Here is a 25730-nt window from a genome sequence, read left to right as displayed (position 1 = left end):
GCTCCTGCCCCCCAGGCACCCAGCCACTTAGTCAGAGGTGGGTGGCCCTACAGAAGGGGGCCCAGGCACAGCAAGCCTGTGCCTACTTTACTCCATCTCCCTTAAGCTTGGAAAAACCAAGGCAGATGGTGTACATGCTTTTAGTTTGCTTAGAAAATTATTTCTTCCCACAGGCAATGCAAAGGTACGCTTTAGTTCAGTCCTAAACAAGCTTTGACTAGATTCGTGCTTGAGGCAAGAGAGATGTGTGCATATGATGAATTTATTTTTATTTTCTATAATAAATAATTTATTTCATTGTTACAGGCATGTCTTGCTCTCATTCTGTCATGGACATCTTTGAGGGGAAAATACTAGCCTGACACTGTAGCATTTAAAAGAGAAGCGCTTGCATTAAAGCTTTCCTCCTCATCCGGCGCTGGGGGTTTAGGCCAGGCCAGCATTCCAAAGGGCAGGCAGAGGTTCAGCTCTCTCTAGAAGACAACGACCAGCTCAGCTGCACTGACCAACAGGCCTTCTCTCCAAATGAAAATAGATTTCACAGACTGTTGTTTCATCATTGAAAAAGTCGATCCTGAACTTTCTTTAGAAGGACACCAAATGACCCCCCTAAAATGCATCAGGTTTTTACTTCAAAGTGAAGCTGGGAAACTGCTAAAACCCCTGTGGACGTGTGCTTCCTTCCCTGCCTTTAGATTTCAACAACTGCTTCTCTGATGGGCGTCACCTGGAAGGGGAGCACTGAAGGGCCGCATTTACAACCTGGTGAAAAGACCTCCCTAACAGTATTTCCTGTGAAACTCCCACACTCACATGGCTGAAGCAGAAAGCATGGTTTGCAACTAACAAGTTAAAACTTCACAGACACTAAACTTATGAAGGAGATTCTCCAATCACCTCTCTCACGCATCGAGATCTAAAAATCATAAACTGTGCAGGCTGACAAGGTCCAGCGGTTTTTCTCTTAAGAGAAGGAGAAGGGAATTCAGGTGGACTGGCAGCACAGTGCTGCTTCAGGAAATGGGATTATCTGGCAGAGGGTCAAAGGCTGTCTCTTGAAAAGAAGAGTGTAAGAGTGCACGTAGCATTCAGTTGTTGCCTGTCTTTAAGATGAATAAATCATGAAGGTGAACAATCACATTTTCAAAATACGACAGTTATCATTGCAATGAGCCATAAGGATTCTACTTTTATCTGTAAGTATACTCTCTGAGGTCAGCAGGTTTCCTCTATTTTTACTAAGTGTTCTCATTATTTAAAATACAGTCCCTGAGAGATAAGTAAAAGATGACTATTGCACTCAACCTTACAGATATTGAGGCCCAAAAGAAAACACTAGCAAGTCAATGCCAGAATGGGAAACAGTAGCCTATAAGACAGAGTAGAACTGTCCCACAGGGTTTCCAAGGCTGTAATTTTTATGGAAACAGACTGCCCCATCTTTCTCCCCACAGCAGCTGGTGGTTTTGAACTACGGACCTTATGGTTAGCAGCCAAGTGCTTTAACCACTGTGCCACCAAAGCTCCTTAGTAGCTTAGGTACCTATTTATCAGATACAAACAGCTTTTCTATTTACTTTATATCCTTTACTCTCTCCTCCAGCTCGTCTCTGCTCATCCAATAAAGTCTACCCTCAATGGCCTGGCATTCAAGGCTTTTCATAATTTGGTCTTAACTGACTTTTGAAACCAAATCCCCCATGACTCTCCAGCTATGTCTGTTTCCTGAGGTCACCTCCTATAGCCTTGCCTCTACATGTCCTATAGTCCCTTAGTCAGGAAAGTAATTTCCTCTGCAGATACCAGCTGTCATGAGGACCCGCCAGCCTGTCGCCTATGCCCCACATTTCCAATCTGCCAGGGTTTAGACAGACTAGCTTTTTCTAAGAGCCCGAGGCCCCACATGAAAACTTTACCCTCTCTTTGCTATCTATGAATCAACAGAAAGATTCCTCATGCCCACCCTGTGACTCCTGAAGGGCACAATGCAGAGCTGCACGCTGAGGTTTTCTCCAGCATGTTCGGTGGTGGGTGGACGATATCCTCTCCCCATCCCAGCACAGTGGTGGGCTTGTTCAAACTTGGCATGATCGGCCAAGAGCCCTAACCCGGGTGGACAATAGGAACATTCAACCAATTGTAAGTTTGAGGCTCAACTCATTTGTCTTTTATATAACTACATTTTTTTTCCATAAGGAGAATACTTAGCTATGACTTATGTCTTTCTATAAGGATATTGTTAAGTAGGTGGCACCAGAAAGTCTAAATTTGTGCCCTCTAACAAACCAATTCAACTGAAAAAAAGATTTGAAACTGAAGAAATGTTTGGCAATTAATTACACAATTCGAGAAGAGTTCACATTCTTTTCTCAGTGTGTTGTGTAGTGTGCCATCAAGTTGATTCTGACTCACAGCAACCCTATATGACAGAGTAGAAGTGCCCCATAGGGTTTCCTAGGCTGTAATCTTTATGGGAGCTGATTGCCAGGTCTTTTCTCACCAGGAGCCGCTGGTGGGTTTGAATTGCTGACCTTTGGATTAGCAGCCAAGCGCTTAACCATTGCCCCTCCAGGGCTCCTTTCTTTTCTCATAGTTCCATCTAATTTGGAATGACGCCTCTTCTTATCCCCCCTGATCTCTAGACCCAGTCCCTTCGAGTTCTCATCACTGCATTTCCATTTGTGACTACATTCCTGTATAAGAATGTACTCCTGAAGTCTTGTTTCTGCATTCTTGCCCTTGCCCTCACCAGACAGTACAGATCCTGCTCCTGGCCATCTGTATGCACAAAGATGAACCCCCCATTGTTAAGTCAATCTAAATTCTCTCTGGGTGCTTTGTAGGTGAGCTTCCTCCACAGACTGCCACAGGACATTTTGGACATGCAGTGTCCTTGGTTCCTGGCCACTGAGGGCTTACAGCAACCTTCATTGGGGTGATTCAAAATGCTTTTCCTATTCCCCCATTTCCAAATGCTCCCAGCCCAGCCAGTGCAGGCACAAAGGAGAGACGGTATAGAGCTTAACACTCCAAAAGATGCATCAACATTTCATACCTCTGAATTGGCCAAGTTAGCAATAGGCCAGCTACCCTTACCCTAGATTTTAACACTTTGGAGAAAGGAGCTTTCTGATTCCCATAAAAAAAGCCTACAGATGGAGGTGGAGAGATGACAGAATTTAGTAGGAAAGCAAGCGAATAATGGAACCCCTAAGATCTAGAACTTGACAATTGCTCTAGGGGTATTTTTAGTTCTTTCTTAGAGAGAGGCTTATCATACCTCCAAAGGGCTTGAAGCTAACTTTTTATTTTATGGGAGGGGGCTGAATGGTTGTAAATATGCAAATTATAATATTAGAGTCATGAATATGGAATGATCTGAAAGAGAATAAGAAAAAAAAAAGCAAATCTTGAATGTGTATATTTTTAAAAACTATATGTTTGTGTACAATATATGTATGTAAATGCCCAGAAAAAGGACTAGAAAGATTCATATCAAACAGAGAAGGGAGGAGGGGTATGCTGGGTGGAAAGACTTAGTTTTATTCTAATATGTAAGTATTGCTTGATCTGAACCAGCCAGCCTGGCTCCAGAACCTACGTTCTTTACTAGGGGAGCTCTTCATGGACCCACAGACCTCGAGCCACGGGGATCCAGCGAGCACCATGTGGAACCCATAAAGTCCAATGATCTTCAGAGTTTCTTCATTAACTAGAACTATGATTACCCTAAATAAAGAAATGCAATACCAAAGGGAGGAGCAGGAAGGAAGAAGTATTCACACGTGTTGTGTTTCTATCCAATCTCCCTCTGCAAATCAGTGTTTCTTTGCAGGGTATTCAGTTTTCGTTTTGCATTGCTCCTTTGTTTTTCCTGATTGTCAGTTTAAAGAAAAGATGAAAGGGTAAGGGTTAAAGTTCTAAGTACTAAATGAACAATTCTCTGATTGAGTCCATTCTGGGTAGCAGGCTTTTCATGCTAAAAAGCTAAAATGGGTCAAAAGGTCAGAGAGCTTTGGCAGCCAAAACAGCTTTACCAATGACACATGCTTATTCCACATGTCATGGAATAAGATGACAGAACCATTATCTTGAGAAAAATCAAGCCCTTGGGGCATTACAAGATTGAAGAATTTAACAGAAAAGTACTTAAAATTCTGGTGAAACCAGATCTCAAGAAGGGCTTTACTTTCAAGAGACATCTTGGAGCAACTGGTCCATTGGATGTCACATCCCTTTCCAATAGAAGTGGTTGCTGAGTATCGAGCGAGTCAACCCATTAAGGACCAACATCTGGACTGGAGGATGATGAATGACAAAGAACTTGTTTATTGACACAGCACACAACATCCCTCTCCACGAAATAAGCCATAATCTAATCTAAAATGTGGGTACAAACCCCTCTGGTTAAGCCTCAATTTGAAAAAGAAATCATATGCAATGTGTTCTGGTCTTGTCTATTGTTTGACATTTTCCTGCAGCTAAAGAAGAGATGGGTTTAGGCACTAAAGTAACTTAGTATCTAAGCTTTTGATCTTTTTATAGGGGATACTGAACGACTTGCTAACTTGAAGAGCTGTATGATTTCTCACCACAAGAGTATATTCCCCCCTCCCCCCGCCCAAAAATCATACTTTATTTAGAGTCCAATAACCCATTGCCGTTGAGTCAATTCTGACATAGTGACCCTATAGGACACAGGAGAATTGCCCCATAGGGTTTCCAAGGTTGTAAATTTTTACAGAAGCACGTTGCCACATCTCTCTCCTGTGGAGTGGCTGGTGGGTTCAAACTGCTGACTTTTGGTTAGCAGCCAGGTGCTTAACCACTGTGCCACTAGGGCTCCTTAAGAGTCTAATAACCCACTGCCATCGAGTCAATTCCGACTCATAGTGACCCTATAGGAATGAGGAGAACTGCCCCATAGGGTTTCCAAGGAGTGGCTGGTGGATTCAAAGTTCCAACCTTTTGGTTAGGAGCCAAATGCTTAACCACTGTTGCACCTGGGCCTCTTAAGAGTCCAAGAGCCAAAAAACCAAATGCACTGCCGTCAAGTTGATTCCGACTCACAGTGACTCTATATAAAAAAAGAAAAAAAATATAGTGACCTATAATTTCAGATGTGTGTCATGGATTGAACTGTGTCCCCCAAAAATATGTGTAAACTTGACTAGGCCATGATTCCCAGTATTGTGTGATTGATTGTCTGCCATTTTATCATCTGATGTGATTTTCCTATGTTCTGTAAATCCTACCTCTATGATGTTACAGAATTGGGATTAGCAGGACTCAATCTACAAGATTAGGTTGTGTCTTAAGCCAATCAATCTCTTTTGAGATATAAAAGAGAGAGGCAAGCAGAGGGACCGGGGACCTCATACCACCAAGAAAGTAGTCCCAGAAGAGGTGTCCTTTGGACCTAGGGTCCCTGTGCTGAGAAGCTCCTAGTCCAGGGGAAGATTGATGTCAAGGACCTTCCTCCAGAGATGACAGAGACAGAAGGCTTTCCCCTGGAGCTGATGCCCTGAATTTGGACTTCTGGCCTACCAGACTGTGAGAGACCATCTACTAGACTGTGTTGAAACCATCCACTTTTGGTATTTCTGTTATAGCAGCAGTAGATAACTAAGACTATGTGCATCAAAGAAAATGTATAAAAGAGCAAATAAACTACGGACAATATTTATCCATTGCTAAAAATTAAAAACATAGGGCAAAAACCCAAGTAGGAAGGAAAGAATAGAAAAAAGAGTAGAAACAGCCTATTAAATCCTTCCCATAAATCCTTCTATTTTAAGATCTGAAAAGCAATTTGGCAGGTCAAAAAATTTTACAACAGCATAAAGATTAAGCAATCATTATGATTCACATGATTTTAATGAGTTTTTTTTTTAATTAAGAAAATGTCAAGTTTTCCCTCACGGTCCTAGTTTTATCATAAGCCTAAATGAGAATCTGGGTTTTATTCACATTTCACAGCCTGGGAGGAGCACCTACCATGTATTCCCCTGGTGCATGAAGACCCTAGGCCGACATCACCCCCCAGTTCTCACTGGCGGGAACATTGCACTAGAGCACACCCACTAAGAGCGTTCCCCATCAGCAAGGTGTGCTTGATGCAGGGAACCAAATGATCTTAGGGAATCTACTGTTTAGCTCTGCATGTGCTGGCAAGGAAGCTGGCCACAAAATACTGTTCGGGGGGAAGAAATCAATTTGCAGAACTATATGATTAATATGAGCCCATTTTGGTTAAAAGCACTTAAAAAAAAATTGTGCATTTGTGGTGTGTGTGTCTGTGCAGAGACAAGTGTTACCCCGAGGGTAAGCGTATCCACTTTCTATTACTTATGCTTTTATAAGGCTAGATGTGCCTTTTTTTTTTTTTTTTTACAACGAGCATGACTTTCTTTCGTAATTAAACATAGAGCTCTTATAGAAAATTAATTTGCACCTCACTTTAGAGTTTACAAAAAGCTCTCGCCACACTTGTTCCCTTGTACACATCTGTTCCCATGCCCTCTGACCAAGTTCTGGGCAGCTGAGAGCATCACCACCTGGCACGCCATGGCCTCACCTCGGCACTCCACGTTGGGGTCTCCCCAGAAGAGCTCCTGGCACTCGCTGCAGGTGCGGCCTCCAAAGCCAGGCATGCACTGGCACTGCCCCGTGAACTGTGGCCAGAGAACAGAGCTCGGTCAAGCAGGCTCCAGGGCAGAAGGGGGACTGAGCTGTTTACCTTCACCTCCTGACTAGGAAAATGGAATTGTCCTTTGATCTTAGGTGCTGAGGACCCCATGCAGCATCTCCTCTCCTGACTACTCTTTTGCAACTGGGACGGTCCACAGCACATCCCATGTTACTCACAGGGTTCCTCACTCTTCCACACAGATCACCTGAGCCTACCTGTGACTCACCTGCCTGAGGGAGCACTGCGTATTAGTGCATGTTAGGCACAATTAAACTTTTTATAGTGCTGTGTTTGGTTATTTGGTTCCTTCCAAGCTGCATAGCTAAGAAGAAAGTCTGATTCAGTGGCCAGGTTTTGAAGAGAGGCACCATACCCTTGTCCATTCTGACATGAGTCTGCATAGCAGCCAGGGCAACACACTGACATGCTGTGCAGGGTCAGCTAGGGCCTCTCTGCAGTTAGGTAGTTCCAGCCAAGGGGGATGGTGAGAGCTGAAATCCAGCCTGTGCTGTGCCAGCCAAACTGTGTGCCCTGGTGCAGGGCTACATCCACCAAGAGAAGGTGCCTTTTTCTAATTGGGGCAAAGCCACCAAATGGGCTAGCTGTCCCCTAGGCTCCTTCCTAAGGGCATTTTTCCTTATGTCCTAACAGCCACACCCCCAGCCACAGCCCCTCACCTCGTTACATGATGGCCCGAAGGAATGGGCAGCATCACAGTTGCATAGATCACACCCAGTCCCGCTGGCCAGCTGCCAGGTATTAGGCGCACAGCGGTCACAGTTCTGCCCGATCACATTCGGGAGACACAAGCACTGACCAGTGGTTTTGTCACACTGGCAGTCAGAGCCATTGCAGTGCTCATGCACCGTGCCCAGGTTATTGCAGACACACTCTGAAAAAGAGCAATGGGGTCAGATTCACTTATCTTCACATTCACCAATATACAGATAGTGCAAAACTCAGTTACAGCAAACAGCTGAGATTACCCCTCCTCTCCAGATCTCGACCCTGACATGCAAAAAAGTAGAGAAAGGAAGAGAGGTGACAAAACACACAAACACACACAAAGCAAACCCACAACCCCAAAACCATTGTTCCTCTGAAGTCCTTAGGATGCACTACAGAGAGCTGACACTTCCCAGGCAGATATGCACAATGGCACATTTTGCCTAGTGGTATTTTCAAAATACACAGACTTAACAAGCTGCAGGTGAATCATGTTAAAACTTGAGGATTTAAGTGAAAATAATAAGAAAGATGCCAGTGGGAACTGAGAGAAATCTAGTAATTTCAAATTCTTGGCAGAGAAGAGCAGTAACGAATGTGTCGGACATAGCAGGTGGAAGCCCTTTAAGCTAGTAAGGCCTTGAGGAATCTAGTCCTGCTGGTCCCCAACATTCCAGACATGTTTCTATAAACAAAGACAGGGGGCCTGGGGACTTGGCAGCAGCCCAGGAGGAAATGCTGGCTGATCTCTTGAAAAGAGAGAAATAAGGAGTTCTGAAAGAGATTTCAGAGATGGTACTTCTTCTCCTTCAGTTGGAAGGCTCTACTCCATCAATGGCATCAGAAAAGCTGTGGACCTAAGTGGGTATTTAGAATCTATAAGTCCCATCCAATCAGAAAGTTCATGAGCAGAACATAAAATCAATAAACTCTATCTGGGTAACATTTATCATGGTGACAGCTACATAGTTTTTCCTTTTGGTTGTCTTCCCTGAGGCACTGGGCCACATCTTCAGACTTTAGTCCTGCCAGAAGATGATTTAAAGGAAAAAAAACGTTAGTCCCATTTTTCTCTGGTTGAGGGTGAAATTTTCTCTCTGAACATGTGTTTTCCCAAACAAAATAAATACACGAAGGATACAATCCCGATTATGAACAGAAGGTGGGAACTATTCGTCTTACTTCTACATTCCTGCTGGAGGGCGTCTCCATAGTAGCCAAATCGGCACAGTTGGCAATGCTCCCCTTCTGTGTGGTACAGGCATCTGAGACACCTTCCTGTCTCCTTGTCACAGGCTTCTGGGTCCGTCGTGTCAATGTTGTGGTTACACTGGCAAGGCTGACAGGTCCCGCCCACATCTGAGGGGTTGCCAAAGAATCCCGAGGCACAGTCATCACATCTGGAGCCTATTGTCGGATAAAACCAAGAACAACACTTTCAGCTTGTTGACTAAAATGCTCACCAGTCACCTGACACTCCTGCCTAGGAAACAGCCAGCTGCCAGGGCAACGATGTGCTCCTTTACTACAGTATTGATGGGGCAACGATAACCACTTCTTCCAAGCAAGGAACAGGCTTCTCGTCGTCAAGGGCAAGAAGTATCCTGCAGTCACCAGCACTGCCACAGACTGGTTGCTGCAGGGGCCACAGTGTCTCATGGACAGTTCTAAGAGTTTTCTTTCAGCACATGGGACGCCAGCTAAATAATGCTTTAACAATGTAAAGTTTAGCTCGATACTAGAATTCTAATCCAGTGATTATATAAACTGAAAAGCCACTGCTCCTTTGTGAGCAACCTGAAAAACGGAGTCCTTAATAATGATCAGTAGTCCCCGGGTGGTACAAATGGTTAATGTGCTCTGCTGCTAACTGAAAGCTTGGAGGTTCAAGTCTACCCAAAGGCATCTCAGAAGAAAGGCCTGGTGATCTACTTCTGAAAAATCTGCCATTGAAAACCCTACGGAGCACAGTCCTACTGTGGCACACGTGGGGCTGCCGAGCACGGTCCTACTGTGGCACACGTGGGGCTGCCGTGAGTTGGAATCAACTCAATGGCCACTAGTTTAATGATGTTCAATTCCCCTTTCTCAGAAATCCTGAAATCATGTGCAAATATTTAGTGAGCTATGGAGGGTCATAACTAGTATTTGAAACATGATATCAAGGATGAAATAAAAGGGAGTTTATTTTCACAACCAGCTAAAGTCACTGAGTGATGACAGATAATGTGCGTGTAACAAACAATGAAGAATATATCTACCTTTGATTGAGTTAGCTATCTGGGGATTCCCTGGATGATATAGTCTTTTCTTCCTTCTGCCCACCACTTGGCCAGTTCACTGCTTTGAGACACTTCTGCTACAAGCTGGATGTTGTTGTTGTTGTTTGGTGGTGCTGGGTCAATTTCGACTTATAGAGATGCTATGTGACAGAGTAGAACTACCCCATAGGGTTTTCTAGGTTGTAATTTTTATGGAAGACCAAAGAAGAATTGATGCCTCTGAATTATGGTGTTGGCAAAGAAAACTGAATATACCAGAATGAACAAATCTGTCTTGGAAGAAGGCAGCCAGAATACTCCTTAGAAGCAAGGATGGCTAGACTTCATCTCACGTACTTTGGACATGTTGTCAGGAGGGACCAATACCTGGAGAAGGACATCAGGCCTGGTAAAGCAGAGGGTCAGCAAAGAGAAGACCATCAACGGACGGACTGACACAGTGGCTGCAAGAGCGGGCTCAAACATAGCAATGACTGTGAGGATGGCGCAGGACCTGGCAGTATTTCACCCTGTTGTGCACAGAGTTGCTATGAGTCAGAATCGACTCGGTAGCACTTGACAACAACAACAATTTTTAAGGAAGCAAATCACCAGGTCTTTCTCCTGCAGAGCCAGCTGGGTTCGAACCGCCAACCTTTCAGTTAGTAGCTAAGCGCTTAACCGTTTACGAGACCAGGGCTGTTTGTGAGTTGGATAAAGGAAGGGAAAAGTAAAACGTAAATTGCTCTTTCTACAAACAGTAGAAAGTACAAAGCGTTTCATAGGGTTTTACTGATGGATTTAAATAAGCTTGCTATTCTTGCTCTATACTATAACATTATTAACATAGAGACTCAAAAACTGACTCTGCCCCATGTGCCAAATAGGAAAAGAGCAATTTTTATATTTCAGATCCCCTTACTTTCAAGTAAGGATTATAAAAATGAAACTACATTAGCTAACTCATACACCTTTTTCTTCGTTAACATCTTTTCCTCCCTCTTTGCCACCAAAAGTATGCACGTTATTTACCAATGTATCCAGGATTACAGACACACGCAAGCTGTAAAGTAACAGGATCTTGATAACAGCTACTGGCGAACTGGCGTCCGCTGTCAGGACCATCTGGGCAAGGGCAGGGGCGGCAGTGATCTCCTGACCCAATGATGGGGTCACCATAGTAACCAGCCAAGCACCTAGACCGATCATAAGAGAGAAAGAGCCATGAACCCCAGTTCTAAGATGCTTGAAAAAGTCTTAGAAACTGTCATCTCCTTTTAGGAGCATTGATTCCCCATTGCTTATGTTTCCACGTGGATGATTTTCCATGACAGCATCGGTTCTCATCTTTAGCTCCTAACAGAATCACTGAGAAGCCCTGTTAAACATAGATTGCTGGGCTCCTCCCCTGGGGTTTCTAATTCAGTAGGTCCTGGGCAGGGGCCCAAGAATGTACATTTCTAACAGGTTGTCAGGTGCTGCCGCTACTGCTGCTGGTCTGGGGACCACACCTGCAGAACCACAGCACTGGAGTAACGCCCTGGCCCAGCCCCTCGCTCACTCCGCCTCAGATGGGGCGACACATCTCCTGTCTGCATTCTCCTGTCACCTGTCTGTTCTGATCTACTCTGTTAAAGGACCTGTCCTTGTGGGGGTGGCTGGAAGTTGTGTGACTCTACCAGGGCTGGGTGGGGTGACGTATTCACAAGTTCAGGGTGGCCACAGATCTAAAGCCCTGACTGCAATCCATCTTTAACCAGTAAAAGAGCCAACAGGCGGGATCTCTAGCCGTATGACTCCTGTATCCATCCCTCAGGTAGTGCCAAACTTGGGCAGGGAAGAGGGGTGCCAGTTATCGACCCCCAAAATCAACAGGTCCAGCCTCTTCGTTTACAGATAAGGAATCCATGGAGACTAAGTGATTAACAAGATTTGTTAATAAGAAGTCAAGACTTGAATTCAGCCTCCTTTTAAGCAAGGGGTTCTTTTACTACATCACGTTGCTTCTCAAGATGAACAGTAATTAGCTTAATTTTTTTTTTACTTTCTATAATGTAATCGCTTGAAGGAAATTTGGAGATGATCTAATTCAACCTAGTTATTTTAGGGCAGAAGAATGGATACTCGGGGAGGTTATAAAGCAAGTGAAAAGAAGAACTGAGCCTGGCACTCGGGTCTAAGGATTTCCCATTCAGTTTGCTTCTCGAGTTCTTCTGAGGCAGAGGTACTACTCCACTTTTAAAAAAATGAGGGAGGGAGGAAGAAATATAAGGAGAAATTGTTTAAAGGAAGTTAATTTAATTAGACACAGTCCTAAGATATAATACAAGGACATGTTCCCTAATAATGTGCTGGGGTATAAGGATGAAGCAATTTTGTACAACAGTTTCCGAGAAAGTTTTCTACGGGACTTTTCTAGGTGAAGTAAGTCCAAATACATTATGACGGAAATTCATGTTCATTTCCTGTCTCCCGTACACTTCCCCCCTTGGGAGTAAGGTGAGCCTAGACTTCTTTTTTCAAGTTCACGGGATGAAACTGATCATCTTGGAATGAGAAAAAGAATGATGAGAAATTGGCTTAAAGTAGATAGCAGAATTTCAAATACCTAATAAAAAATTTCTGTTATCCAACCTAGGGCTAAAAATCTCTCCTTCTCCCATGCCCTTTCTTATTCTCTTTCTGAAGAAATCAAAACCCTTTTATGAATAAAATCAAAAAGGGAGTCACAGATACAAACCAAGCCACTCTTACAGGGCGTTCTTTCAAATACATTCCACAGTGTGACTGATTTCGAACCAGTATTGTGGACAACCACCTTTGTTGTTTACCTATGTTCATCCACCCGCTCTTCTCCCCTTTTTAATCTGATTTTCTCATCTGTCTCCTTCTCTCTTACTCATTCTCCATCTCCCAGTGAAAGAACAGTAATAAAAAATTAACGGAAGAAAACAAACAAAAGATGACAGCAATATATTAATCTCCTCCTTAAAATCTTCTATAGCTGCTTCTATGTTACCTTTCTACAATACAATTTTGGGGTTGGAAGGAATAACTTCTAATAAAAGCAGGCGTCAATGGAACCTCCAAATTCTTGGCTGCTACTCTAGCACAGAACCAGAGCCAGAGTCACGCGTTGGCTCCTGTACTCATCTTCATGCTGGAAGTTAATCACCATTCAGTTTTCGCCAATGATTTCTCTCTCATCTGATGAGCACCTTTTGTACTGACTGAAGCATTTGCCAAAATGTTTCACAAGTGGCTTTTTAAAACAAACATTTTATATACAATGGATTGTGTATTAGAAGAGATGAAAATTTATTGACTTGGAAAGGTGGAGATTTTCACCCCAGAAAAAAAGGTCTAATAGTAATGTCCTGAGTTGGAATTGACATGACAGCAACATTTTTTTTTAGTATGTCTGCATTTCTTAATTAGTAATGAATAATATAAGTGAGCATGTAATTTTTTCATATGGATAATTTCTTACGTACTGGACTAAACTCTAATGCTATTAGAGGCAATATTCTATACCCTACTCTTACCATACCTACTGCAGTGCTTTGCAGCCATAATTATTCAATCGACATTTGCAAACTGGAGAACTGACCTATTTTTCACATTGTATATGGTCTCCTAGAAACTGCAGTTGCATAAACTTTTAAAATACAAAGCTATTTAAAATGATTAATCCCATTTGGATTTGGTTTCTACTTTGACCCAAATTAGGCATTCCCATTTCACAACCCTCATCCTAGGCCAGAAATCTGAGATGGGGATATGATTTCTATACAGTTCTATGGTGACCCTGGAGTATACCCCCAAGAGGGCAGAGACTCATGCCAGTTTTGCTCTCTTTCTTATCACTAGCAGCAGAACAGTGTCTGGCACATACCCATAGAACCCACTGCTGCGACCTGACTCACAGCGACCCTGTAGGACAGAGTAGAACTGCCCCACAAGGTTTCCAAGGAGTAGCTGGTGGATTCAAATTGCCAATCTTTTGGTTAGCAGCCGAGCTCTAAACCACTGCATCACCAGGGCTCCACCTGGCACATAGAAGTGCTAATTAAATACATGAATGAATTTCTAGAAAATACTTAAGTGGGCAGAAATGACTGAAACATGTGGAAATTAAGTCTGTGGTTTGTCTAAAATGTTTGCACAGCCAAGGACTACCTTCTCCTCTCTACTTTCAAGAGGCAGCATCCACGTACCTTTCACAGTTATGACCTGTGGTATAGTCCTGGCAGCTCAAGCACTCCCCCGTCACTGAGTCGCAGTCATCGGCATGGCCATTGCACTGGCAGGGTTGGCAATTCGGAAAGCCCCAGTACCCAGGTAAGCAGCGGTCACACTGCCGAGCATACACCCCCTGGAGACAGTGACACTGGCCGGTGATGGGATCGCAGAAGGCATTGACAGATCCTTGCAGATGGCACTCGCAAGCTGACAGAACAGGCAACCAAGGAAAACCACCTTGAGAAACTCAGTGAATGGAAAAACACCCTTGTTTATAAGCACCCTTGTCCCATCAAGTGCTTGAGTGGGCAACTGGACTCAGTTCAGAATGCTCATGGGCTCTCACCACTGATTTTCAGGAGTGAAGCATTGCCTTTTTGAGATACGGAACCCACACCAGTATTGCTCATGAACACATTACAAGTTTTTCTCCCAATTAACCTACGTTTGCATCCACTGGGTCCAAAGCCAAAGGTGCCAGGAGCACATCTGTCGCAGGTTCTTCCAACCACGTTGGGCCGGCACTGGCACTGGCCTCCGTTGGGGTCGCAGACAGAACTTAATGAACCCTGAGGGTCGCATTCACAAGCTGCAGGGCAAAGAGGCCAGAATCTAAGACACTGAGCAGCTGACCCTGCAAGTTAAATCAGCGCGGCACATCGCACATGCCTCTGACTGGTCCGCTCCCTTTCCTGGGCTCCCCCGACTCTCCTTTACCACTATGGCTCATTCAGAATTCCGACTTAAAACAATACCATCCTTACGATGAGTGGGACGGAAGAAACGGGAGGCAGGGTTGGCAGAGAACAAGCAGTTTTTCTAGGCAGGAGGTCATTATGGTTTTCCCCCAGGCCTTCAAAGCTCAAATATCACAGGACATTTGACAGAAGCCCAGGGGTTGGTCTGACCTTTCCAACAGAAAAACATACATTTCGGTTGTTTGACGTTTTTCTAATTCCATCCCAACTCCCCACTCTGGATAGAAACCATATATTCTCATAGATTTTTTTCCCCTAGTCATCTATTATTTGTTATTTCTTATAAATCGATTTCATTTCCAACAATCCTTTACCACTAGAATATTTTAGAAAACATGACAGACTGTGACAGGGCAAGCATTCTGATGTACCATGAGGTACCAACCATACTCTTGGCTCTCAAGGAAGAAAATGAAGCAGCAGCAGTTGCAGCTCTAAGCACTACCTACCCAGGCCTGTCTGGTGTAACAGGGCGGAAATGCTGAAGATGATGTTTCTGCAAACATCTGTCATTGGCGTTTTCACAACACTTCTGCTGTTTTCCAGACAGCGGTATCTCTGAAAGGTTTCCCAGGCACTGTTTGTGATCAGCCCATCTCCGGAACCTCCAACAGTGAAGATGTCCAGTGACTTACAGTATGGCATAAGAACAAGCTATGACGAAACAAGAACAGCAAAATGGTATTGTCCCATATCATCAGTTAAAGCAAGTAAATGCATAAAACCCCCCAACGCTTCTTTGATACTTGGAAAGAGAAAACTAGACTCATTAGACAACAAAGCAAAAACCTCGCCATTCTTAAATACACTTGCCAGCACAAGTTTAGAAATACTTTACACAGCTTGATGGTTTTTGAAACGGTACTTTTTGAAGTCACTTCCTACTTCCACAAGGAATCAACTTGAATAAATCCTTTCCACAGGGTGGAATTTATTAAAACAAATCAGCAAAATAGCCTCTGAGGTAAGGAAGAATGATTCCACTTAACCTCTGAACGTTAACCCTGAATAAAACGCTCTGAAGAAGCAGGTGAATGCTCCTTGCCCAGCCTTTCCTGCATTGTCAGAAAGGGTCTTCCACTTACTGAGTCGATAAGTGTGTAGGGGCTCTCCACATCACTGTCAGAGGAGGTATACTGAGGTAGCTCTAACCTCACTGTGTAATTCACCCCCTTCTCAAAGCATACGGGGTGGGGAAGGACGACATATCTGTTCCAAAACAAACAGAAAAGCAACAACAACAAAAAGTCAACCTTGAAGCATCAAGAAAAAAAACAAATAACAAAAAAAACAAAACGACTCTACGCTGATAATCCCAAAAGGAGAAAGTCAACATCTGGCTCTGAAGCTGTAACTACAACTTGCAAGGCAAGACATTAGGAAAAATTAATTTGCATGGGAGCTTTGTTGAGCTGCAAACCACTGTCACGCTGACCTCGAGCCTGGTGATAAAGACACCACCTGGTTGTCATCATCGGGTACCGTATTACCACACCGGCTGCTGGCTGGGATCTTTCCTGGTCGCTGCACTGTGATGACAGCTTTTTCCCAGTGGTCGGGTAACTAGAATAAAAAGCAATCGAAAAGATCATCCGCTTTAGTCTACTGCTGCCCATCTGTTTATACAGACGTCTCTAAACGGGCCATTTGCCAAGTTTAAATGGGAAACAGGGTGCTTTTTCCCTCCCTCTTGACCATTTCTGCTGCTGCTGCCCCAGCTCCAGCCTTGATCCTTCTCACCTAGACACTGAAACGGCCTCCCAACTGCTCTCCTTGCCTCTTCCCCAAGGTCCTTTTCAGTCCTTAAAGTACAGCTCAGATAACAACCACCCCCTACTCAAAATCCTTCAACTGTTTTGCAGACAGTGGTATCCCTGGAAGCCTTCCCAGGCGCCGTTAATACAGAGTCCATACTCCTTTCCTGAGCCTCGTGTTTCTCCTAACAGCATCTCCGACCATCTCCCTTACCTAGCTACGTGGAATAACTCTCAAAACACTCTCCTTCTCCCCTCTCCTCTGCTCATGCTATTCCTTACTTCCAGATTCCCTTCCCTTTTTGTGTCATTTTATGAAAATTCCCTCTACATTGTAAGGACTACACAGGGGTGGATTATCCAATAGGCAAGGTAAGCACGGTACTTACCTTCCTTACTAGATCATCTGTAGTGAACGATTTCACATTTTTTCACCATATCAAAGATTCTGCTTCTAGGTATGGCTGGCACGTTATCTCTCCCAACCCCACAGAACCTTCCTACAGAATCAAAGCCTTTCTCAAATTTACAAGCCCTGACTGGGACGGATTACCCCGTAAGCAAGATAAGCACGTTTACTTAGAAATCTGTAGTGAACAATTTCACATAGGTTTCACCAAAAGATGTGGTAAAATTGATCACTACAGATTAACACTGAAGCCAGTGTTTACCTTGCTTACTGGGTAATGCGCCCCTGGGCCTAGATCTTATTCTTCACGGAACATTTTGGTAGCCCCTGGCCCGGCCCGCCCCGGCCCAGTCCAGCCCAGCCCAGCCCAGCCCACCGTTTGTATCTTTGCTGTTGCCTTTTCCCCCTTCTGCCTTTACTACGGTTAGGGGTATGCATCCATCACTGTGCTGAGCTGTCTGTGAGGGGAAAGAGCAGATCTTACACATTCTTGTTACCACCTCAGTTCTCAGCACAGTTAAGTGCTTAGCAAGAGTTCTCTGAATGTTTGTTGAATTAAATGAAACAAAAATATACATTTTAACTTCCGTGAAGGAGGTTAGAAAGTCAGAAGTTGATCTATTCAGATGCTACTTCTAAATTTTACAAAAATATATAATGTCCATTAGAAGTAAAATTTTTGCCACCAGTGACCCTCCCATCCCACTGATGGCCCACTGAGGGGTTTCTTTACCTGTGGCTCATAGCGAATTAGGATGTCATACTCCATGGAATATGGTATATTGTCAATGAAAAACTCCAGATAAGCCCCTTCGGGCACTCGGACGAAGCCTGCTCCAGTCCAGGAAGGAGTCCGGTCCTGGATATACTGCCGCTCCACTATGCTGACCCCCTGAGGACAAGAGGAATGGTAATTGAAATGGAATTCAGTTAACTCCAATAGTCAAAGAAATCTGAAGTCACCCAAATGTCGGAAACCGTGGAAATATCTATTTTTTATAGTCACACTTTCCTTCCTAGTAGATTGTAAAAAAATGTTTTTGATACGTGAACAGGAAATTGACTTCTTTTTAGTTTTGTAGTTGGGGTAGTCTTGGGACATTAGAGATGGGACTCAAAAGTTGGAATGTACCTTATATGCTATGACCAGGGGGATAAGCATAAAGAAGGAAAGAGAACAGCCCAAGTACTATTATAATCAAGTTTAGGAGTGCTGAGACATTTCCCAAATTTTCTACAAGGCTTCTCCAGTATCTAGTGGGTTTATGCCTAGCGGTCTCTTTCACTGGCATTAGTTTCAAGCTCCAAGTACAGGTGAAGAAACTTGATATAATGAATGTTGACTACAGGGAGGTGATTGCCACTGAGACTGAATCAATTTGAGTTGCTTAACTCAAGCATGTGTTTTTGTTCATTACATAACACCCATAGAGATCCACTCCTTCACTCTCTGTGGGCATGTGGGTGTTTCTTTACTCATCAAGAGGTGGAACCTATGCTACCCTCCTATTGAATCTGGGCTGGCTCTGTGACTTTTGACCAAGAGAATGTGAGAAAATGACAGTTTTGGACTTCTAGGCCCAGGTTTTAAGAGACCTAGCAGCTTCTGTTTCCTCCCTCCTGGAAGCTAGAGCCATACGAGAAGTCTCACTATCTTGGCTCCACCATGCTGTGAGGAAGCTCAAGAGACTTACTTGGAGAGGCCATGAGGAGAGAAATGCTTGACCAGCCTCCAGCTGTTTCAGTCATCCCAACTACAGTGCCAGATGTACGTTTAAGCCACTAAATTTTAGGATGGTGTGTTATGCAAACAAAAAAAATAAATAAACCCAGTGCCATCGAGTTGATTCTGACTCACAGCGACCCTACAGGACAGAGTAGAACTGCCCCATAGGGTTTCCAAAGCCATTACCTTTTCAGAAACAGACTGCCACATCTTTCTCGTGCAGAGCAGCTGGTATGTGTGAATTGTCGACCTTTTAGTTTGCAGCTGAGCACTTAACCAACTGCGCCACAAGGGCTCCTGTGTGTTATTTTAGCAATAAATGAAACAATACCTTTGACTAAGTATCTATGATGCAAGATCAACAACAACTCTGGAGCAGTTACAAATGGAAAGAAGAACAACAAAAAAAAGTTTCCTTATAGAAATAAATGTCTTAAACAAGCACACCAAAGCCTTATTAACGAACATGCCAAAGTCTACCTGTAAGCTGTATGTAGGTTTACTGAGCTTTCACTGTGACTATTCTCCAGAAGGCATGATCCTGATCACTGACAAAAGCTATAAGAATGTTTCTCAAGTATGCTCTTTACAAAGTATACGTACACCATTAAAAACTCCAAAACTAAACCCACTGCTGCTGAGTCAATTCTGGTTCATAGTGATCCTACTGGACAGAGTAGAACTGCCACCAGGTTTACTAAGACTGTAATCCTTGCGGAAGCAAACTGCCACATCTTCCTCCCACAGTGTGGAGTGGCCACTAGTTTTGAACCACCAACCTTTTGGTTAGCAGCTAAGTACTTAAACACTGCACTACCGCGGCTCCATTACTGCCCACAAAATGCTGCTTTACCAAGTGCCAAGCGCTTCCCTACTTACAGGCCCAAAGTTGGCTTCTTCTGCTTCATAGATGTAGTGATCCAAGGCGGTAAAGTAATAACCAGATTCCATTTCATTGCACTGACGTCCAATCATGTGGGGTCGACAGGAGCACTGGCCGGACTCTGCAGAGCAGCTGAGAGAGACGAGAGCCACATCAGCTGTGTTCACCACACACAGAAAATAATTCATTGGAAGCATATCTACGCTTGCCATAAATATTAAATGGAGAGAAATATTCATGTAGAATTTTCTAATTTCCTTCAGAAAATAAATATGTGGAAAAAATACTGTGAATCTCAAACCACAAAGCATGACACTGAAAGCTCTCCATGACCTAGTCATTTTAGTTTTATCTCTATCACCCTTGCTTCACTTATGCTCCATCTGCACCACCTTGAGGCTTTCTGTTGACATCACAAACTTTCCTGCTTTGGTGTCTTGTATTTTTTGCCTTATTTCCATCCGCAAGCCCTTTTTTTGGCCTCACATTCAAACATCCAGCTCCCTACTGAACATCTCAAGTCCCTGGGTGGCACAAAAGGTTTGCACTCAACTATTAACCTAAAAGTTGGCAGGTCAAACCCACCCAGTGCCCCAGAAGACAGGCATGGAGATCTACTTCCATAAAGATTATAGCCAAGAAAACCCTACGGAGCAGTTCTATTAAACCTGATGAACCAACTTGATGGCAACTGGTTTGGTTTTGGTCTGGTAATGAATATCTCTAACTTTGCTGTCCCAGGGGCACTCCAAACCAACAGATCCAAAACGGCAACACTCAATCCTTCCTGTACCTTCACTTGCTCTTCTCCCCTGTTCTCTACTGGGGTGAAAGCACCACCACCCACTGAGTCAAGTAAGTCAGAAACCTAGAAGGTATTCTCTAGATTCCTTCGTCATCCAATCAGGAACCAAATCTGTGATTTTTAGCAGTTAGCATGTTGTTCATCTCTTTCTACTGTCTATGCCATTGCTTCACTTCTCTCTCTTGCTCACAGGAAGAAGCACCAGTCTTGGAATTAGCATCCTTGTTGCCAGTCTTCCTACTTTCCAAGCCAAACTGTCACCCTCCACACAGCTGCCCCAGTGATCTTCTTAAGCATTTACTATACCACTTTCCTGCATAATGGCCTTGGGGAGGTGCTCCAGGTCCTCCATGATCTGCCCTTCTCTACCTTTCCAACCTCATCTTTGCCCACACCCCTCTAATCATACTGAACTACTTGCAATTTCTCAAATGCACTAGGTGATTCATGACTCCTTCCCTTTGCTCGTGTTTTTCCTGAGGCCTGGAATGCCCTCTGCCCTTATCTACCCAGCAAAGATCCACATATCCTTCTTTCAAGATTCAGCTCACACCACCCCCACGCCAAGGGACGAACCACTTCCTCCTCATGCTACCACTTCCTTGAGAGGGAAACTAACTATATCTCATTTACTCCTCTCTTCCCAATACCTACAACAAAGCTTGTCATATAGTAGGTGCTCATTAAAGTTGAGTCACTGTGTCCTCAAATTCCACTTATTTTTCAAAGCCTAGTTCAACTTTCATCAAGTCTTGTTTGGTTCCCTCCTTCTTGCTTTCTCAAGCGGTGCTTTCTGAGACCTCAACTGTTCCTTACCTGTATTGTTCTTATGATGTTTATCACTTTTTCCGTTGTAGTATAAATATTGACAGACCTATGCAATCCCCTTCTAGATTGTAAACTCCTTGAGGGCTTCATTGTGCCTTATTCATCTCAGTAGTCCCCCTTGGGGCCTGGCCCCATGCGCTCCACTCAGGCTACACTCAAGAGACAATGGGTGAACAAATAAATGTGTGAAGGCTATGTATCCAGAATAAAAAATCAAAAAAGGAAAAATAAGAGATTTAATATAAATAACAAAACAATTTTTTATTAGTCATTACTATTTTAAGTAATGTTATGGACTGAATTGTATCCCCCCCAAAATGTGTGTAAAGTTGGCTAGGCCATGATTTCCAGTATTGTGTGGTTGTTCTCCATTTTGTGATCTGATGTAATTTTCCTATGTATTGTAAATCCTAACCTCTATGATGTTAATGAGGAAGGATTAGAGGCAGCTAAATTAATGAGGCAAGGCACAGTCTACAGGATTAGGTTGTATCTTGAGTCAATCCCTTTTGAGATACAAAAGAGAGGAGCAAGCAGAGAGAGACAGGGACTTCATTACCACCGAGACAGAACAGCCAGGGGTGGAGCGGGTCCTTTGGACCAGGGATCCTTGTGCTGAGAAACTCTCAGATCCAGGGGAAGACTGATGCCAAGACCTTCCCCAAGAGCTGAGGGAGAGAGAAAGCCTTCCCCTGAAACTGGCGCCCTGAATTCAGACTTCTAGCCTCCTAGACCATTAGAATAAATTTCTGTTTGCTAAAGTCATTCATCTGTGGTATTTCTGTTATAGCAGCACTAGCTAACTAAGACAGGTAATAAAGGCCTCGGGATAAACTATAAGGTACTCCTTCTGGTCTCAGCCTATGCCTCTCTTTCTCCTTAATCATGACCTTGTGTACAAGGTAAAACTGAATGACATCCATCTACTGTTACTTCATTAAAGTCAAGATATCATTTGGAATCATCACCTTAAACCCCTTCCCAAAGTTCATTTTAAACCAAGTATCCAAGGCAAGTTACAACTCACAGGAAAACTTAACACTCAGAGGTTTATTAAAAACATCTCAGACAGCCTTGTCATGGTCCAGCTGAAGTCCTCTTCCTGTATGTGATGTGAGTGATTATCGTCCTACAGGAATAGGAATTCTCAACATCCCATAGCCAGTTCCCAGGAGAGGAAAGCTTGCTCCAATTAGGATCTCCAACTCTTTTGGCACAGTCCACCAACAAAAGCCATTTATAGAAATTTAGGCATCAGACATTACATCACGCAGACAAAAGAAAACCCTTCTTTCCTCCTCAGCAGATGTTTACTGAGGGAACAAATGTTCAAAACATGAACTGCTGAAGAAGAAAACAACCAGATTCTTCTGATTGAAAAGGCCAATGAAAATGAAGATACAGATATTGGGCAGATTCCTGATGTTGCCTTCTACCTGCAGCACAATTCTAAACAAGAAACAACTCCATGAGAACCTGACCATGTAAAAGGAATTTCCTTACTATCAGTCCTGGCAATCACATAACTCTAGTATCAACAGAATTGTTGTCAGTGACAGGCATGCCAGTGAGCTCATTCTCATGGCTTTACCTGCCCCTTATGCCCTCACACCAACAGTGGCCCTCACACCTACAGCTCTTAGCACTGGCTACTCAGCTCTTGTTCTGTAAATCCAGCTACCAATGGAACATTTCCATGGTTTGTCCAGCTGTCATCTCTCCAATCCATCTTGTCCCAAACTGCTCCTCCTCTCTCACGCTGACTTCTTATCCTCAACTCTACTATTTCTGTTAGCAGGCTTAAAATTCTTCTCGTGTTGTAGGTAAGATATACCTTCCCTTTCCTTTATCCCCAATAACCAAGTTTTGCACTTTCAAAATGTTTCTCAACTTAAGACCTTCCTCCCTTTTGTCACTGCTGCTGTCCTAATCCAGTACGTCATTATCCCAATGCTCTTACTCTACACCAACCTCCTAAACTAATCTCTCAAACTCTTCTCCCTCCCTTGTCCAGTCAATCCTGTCTATCACTGCCGGACCACTCTTCCCATGGCATTACTTTCATCATTTCACAGAAACTCACAATTGTTTCTTCTTATTCATTATATTAAGTCATGGTGCCTCTGCCTGGCTTCCAGCAACTTCCATAAGCCATCCTATGAAAACAACTGCTTCTTCTGGTGCCCTCTCTCTTTGCTTTCAGACAAGTCACACTCCCCAGCAAGTATTTACTGTGCAAATATTGGCCCTGGAAGTTACGTTCCTGGTGTCCATACACTCACATTTTAGTCCATTGTCAACTTTCTTTTGAATCAATCTTTACTTCCTTGGTAAGCCCATTATTCTACCTTACTGACTCCATATACTGAATCTGTGTCTAGTTACAGGGAAATTCATGGAGGGAGTATATAAGATGGTAAGGTACACCATTTCTATGAAATATGATTTTTAGAAGAATAATTATATGTAATAAATCTTTAGTCTCACTGTGGAGGAAATGGAATTTGAGCTTGATTTTGAAAGATGACTGAGATTTAAATAAATGAGACAGGTGGGCAGGAGGGCGTTCTGGGCTGAGAGGCAAAAGACAGGTGAAGGCACAAGGATGGGAATGCATGTGTGGCACTTTCAGGGGACAGCCGCTCTCAGACCGCTGGCTCAGATCCTGTTGGATTTTCCCCTGGACCAGTGTAAAGCCATTTATTATTATTGTGTCTGTCTTGCACCAGCTTTGCAGTTAACATTCTAATGCTGGTTAGACCATGCCCTTCTGCTCTTTAAAAACTTCCATAATAACCATTGTCTACACGGAAACTCCCTGATCTTGCCTTTCTGGCACCATCTCTGCCCACGTTCCTCCGTCACCTCTTTTTGCTCCTGTCATTGCTGTCCTCTCTCTGCCTGTCAAAATCCTCTCCAACCTTCAGGACTACTTCTTTCATAAAACCTCCCCAGTCTCCTCAGTCAGATGAATCCTATCTTCCTTGTCTGAAAATAGGATCTCGGAAGATGTTATCAGTTAAGTTAATATGAGACCGTGTTGGAGTAGGGTGGGTCCTAATCCGATCTGAGTGGTGCCCTAAAAAAGAAAAGGCACAGGTAGACAGACAGAAGGATGCCACGTGTCTAAGAAGTTATGCTGCAGTATCAAGCCAAGGAATGCCTGGAACTACCAGAAGCCAGGAAAGACAACAGAGGGTTTTCCCCTAAAGCCTACAGAGAAAGCACAGCCCTGCTGACACGCTGATCTGGGCTTCTAGTCAGCAAAACTGAGAAGTAATAAATTTCTGTGGTTTAGAGCCACCCACCTTGTGGTACTTTGTCTTGGCAGCCACAGGGAACTAATACAGATTTCTTAAAGATCTTTTGTTTCTCAAACTCTTTACTCAATCAAGATTTACTCAATACCTATTACGTGTCTAAGCCAAAGGTCAGGAATATTATCAGGTATGAAAGATATTTATACAGTGGTTGCAAAGAATCAATCATTCAGCAAATATTTCCTGAGGGCCACCTATGTGCCAAGCGCTCGCCTAGCAGAATTAGTACTTCAGAAGACCTGGCCTCCACAACCCCAGAGGGACTCCCAGTGAAATTCCTCTTGGGAAGAAACCATAAAGCACTGAAAAGGGTCACCATAAAATGATGTACAGTCACAGAACTACAGGGCATTTTTCAATGTTCTTGTTTTCCCACCCATGATGCCAAAAGATAGGGCATCTCATCAATCATGCTCAAAAGATCAGATGATTACCTGCTTTAAAACCCTCACTAAAAAATTTGTTTCATGAATTCTCTTGGTTAACACATTCTGGTTTTGATAAATTCTTATGGGAGAGACCAGAGGGCAGGACAGAGGCTGTGTGTGGGTGAAGACAGAGACAGAAAGCGTGTGAAATACAGGAAAATAAAGATGTGTAGGAAATAGGAGCCATTTCGCAGAATGGATCGTAAAATACAGGGAGATAAACATTCCGGAGTTTATGACAGGATGTGGAGAAATACGTACGCCACTTTCATTTAATCAAGGGTTTTAGGAGTGAAGACAGCTCTAAACTGAATCAGTTTCTAAAAGAACCAACGTGTGTTCTGGGAGTGACAAAGTCGGAGAAGTGATTCCATGAGCAGACCAGCAGTGTGTCTCTCTGCTCTGCTTTTACAGAATTATCCTAGCTTCCTTTCCTCTGGAGGTTTTCTAAGAACAGAAATTCACCCTGGAGTTTCAGAGGCTACATGCTGTATTGAATCCATTCTACAATCTGGAACAGAACAAACACAAATAAAGAGGCCAAACTGAACATGCTCTTTTGACATAAAATATCATTCCTTCCCAGCAGACTACTATGATGTTGAGAAATAATCTTGTAAGAGTATCCAATTTTGAGTACATGAAGCCTGCTCAATGAATTCAGCATGTTCTCTCAGGGAAGATTCAGGGCTACAAGGAAACATCTGTCTATTCTCTCAGCAGTCACTTATACTATCTTTACCAGATGTTCTGACTGTGATCCAGTAACAAACAGAGACCAAAATTCCCTTTGACCCAAAGGTGGTTCATTAATCTTTCTCAAATTTTCCATCTTGCCAAATGTGTACATATGAAAATTCTTGGTAGTTTCATGTTTCATCTAGTCAAGGAATACAAAC

At 43.4% G+C, this 25730-nt stretch overlaps 1 protein-coding gene across 3 annotated transcripts in view; it reads right to left on the bottom strand.

Moving 5' to 3' along the window:
* LAMB1 (laminin subunit beta 1) overlaps window positions 1-25730 on the bottom strand; it is an 83172-nt gene that overhangs the window by 22489 nt on the left and 34953 nt on the right. For all 3 annotated transcript variants that reach the window (XM_003407211.4, XM_023544536.2, XM_064289830.1), the window contains 11 exons: window positions 19447-19582; window positions 17575-17733; window positions 16114-16241; window positions 15764-15887; window positions 15128-15332; window positions 14366-14509; window positions 13896-14127; window positions 10711-10874; window positions 8600-8824; window positions 7369-7583; window positions 6578-6674 (listed from right to left, as the gene is read on the bottom strand). In XM_003407211.4, coding sequence (XP_003407259.2) covers window positions 6578-6674; window positions 7369-7583; window positions 8600-8824; window positions 10711-10874; window positions 13896-14127; window positions 14366-14509; window positions 15128-15332; window positions 15764-15887; window positions 16114-16241; window positions 17575-17733; window positions 19447-19582 — 1829 coding nt within the window. The remainder of the gene's footprint in view (window positions 1-6577; window positions 6675-7368; window positions 7584-8599; window positions 8825-10710; window positions 10875-13895; window positions 14128-14365; window positions 14510-15127; window positions 15333-15763; window positions 15888-16113; window positions 16242-17574; window positions 17734-19446; window positions 19583-25730) is intronic.

Source organism: Loxodonta africana, chromosome 8 (assembly GCF_030014295.1).
Source record: "Loxodonta africana isolate mLoxAfr1 chromosome 8, mLoxAfr1.hap2, whole genome shotgun sequence".
Classification (NCBI taxonomy): domain Eukaryota; kingdom Metazoa; phylum Chordata; class Mammalia; order Proboscidea; family Elephantidae; genus Loxodonta; species Loxodonta africana.
Note: the sequence above shows the minus strand (reverse complement) of the source record. Positions and strands in the feature narration are given on the sequence as shown.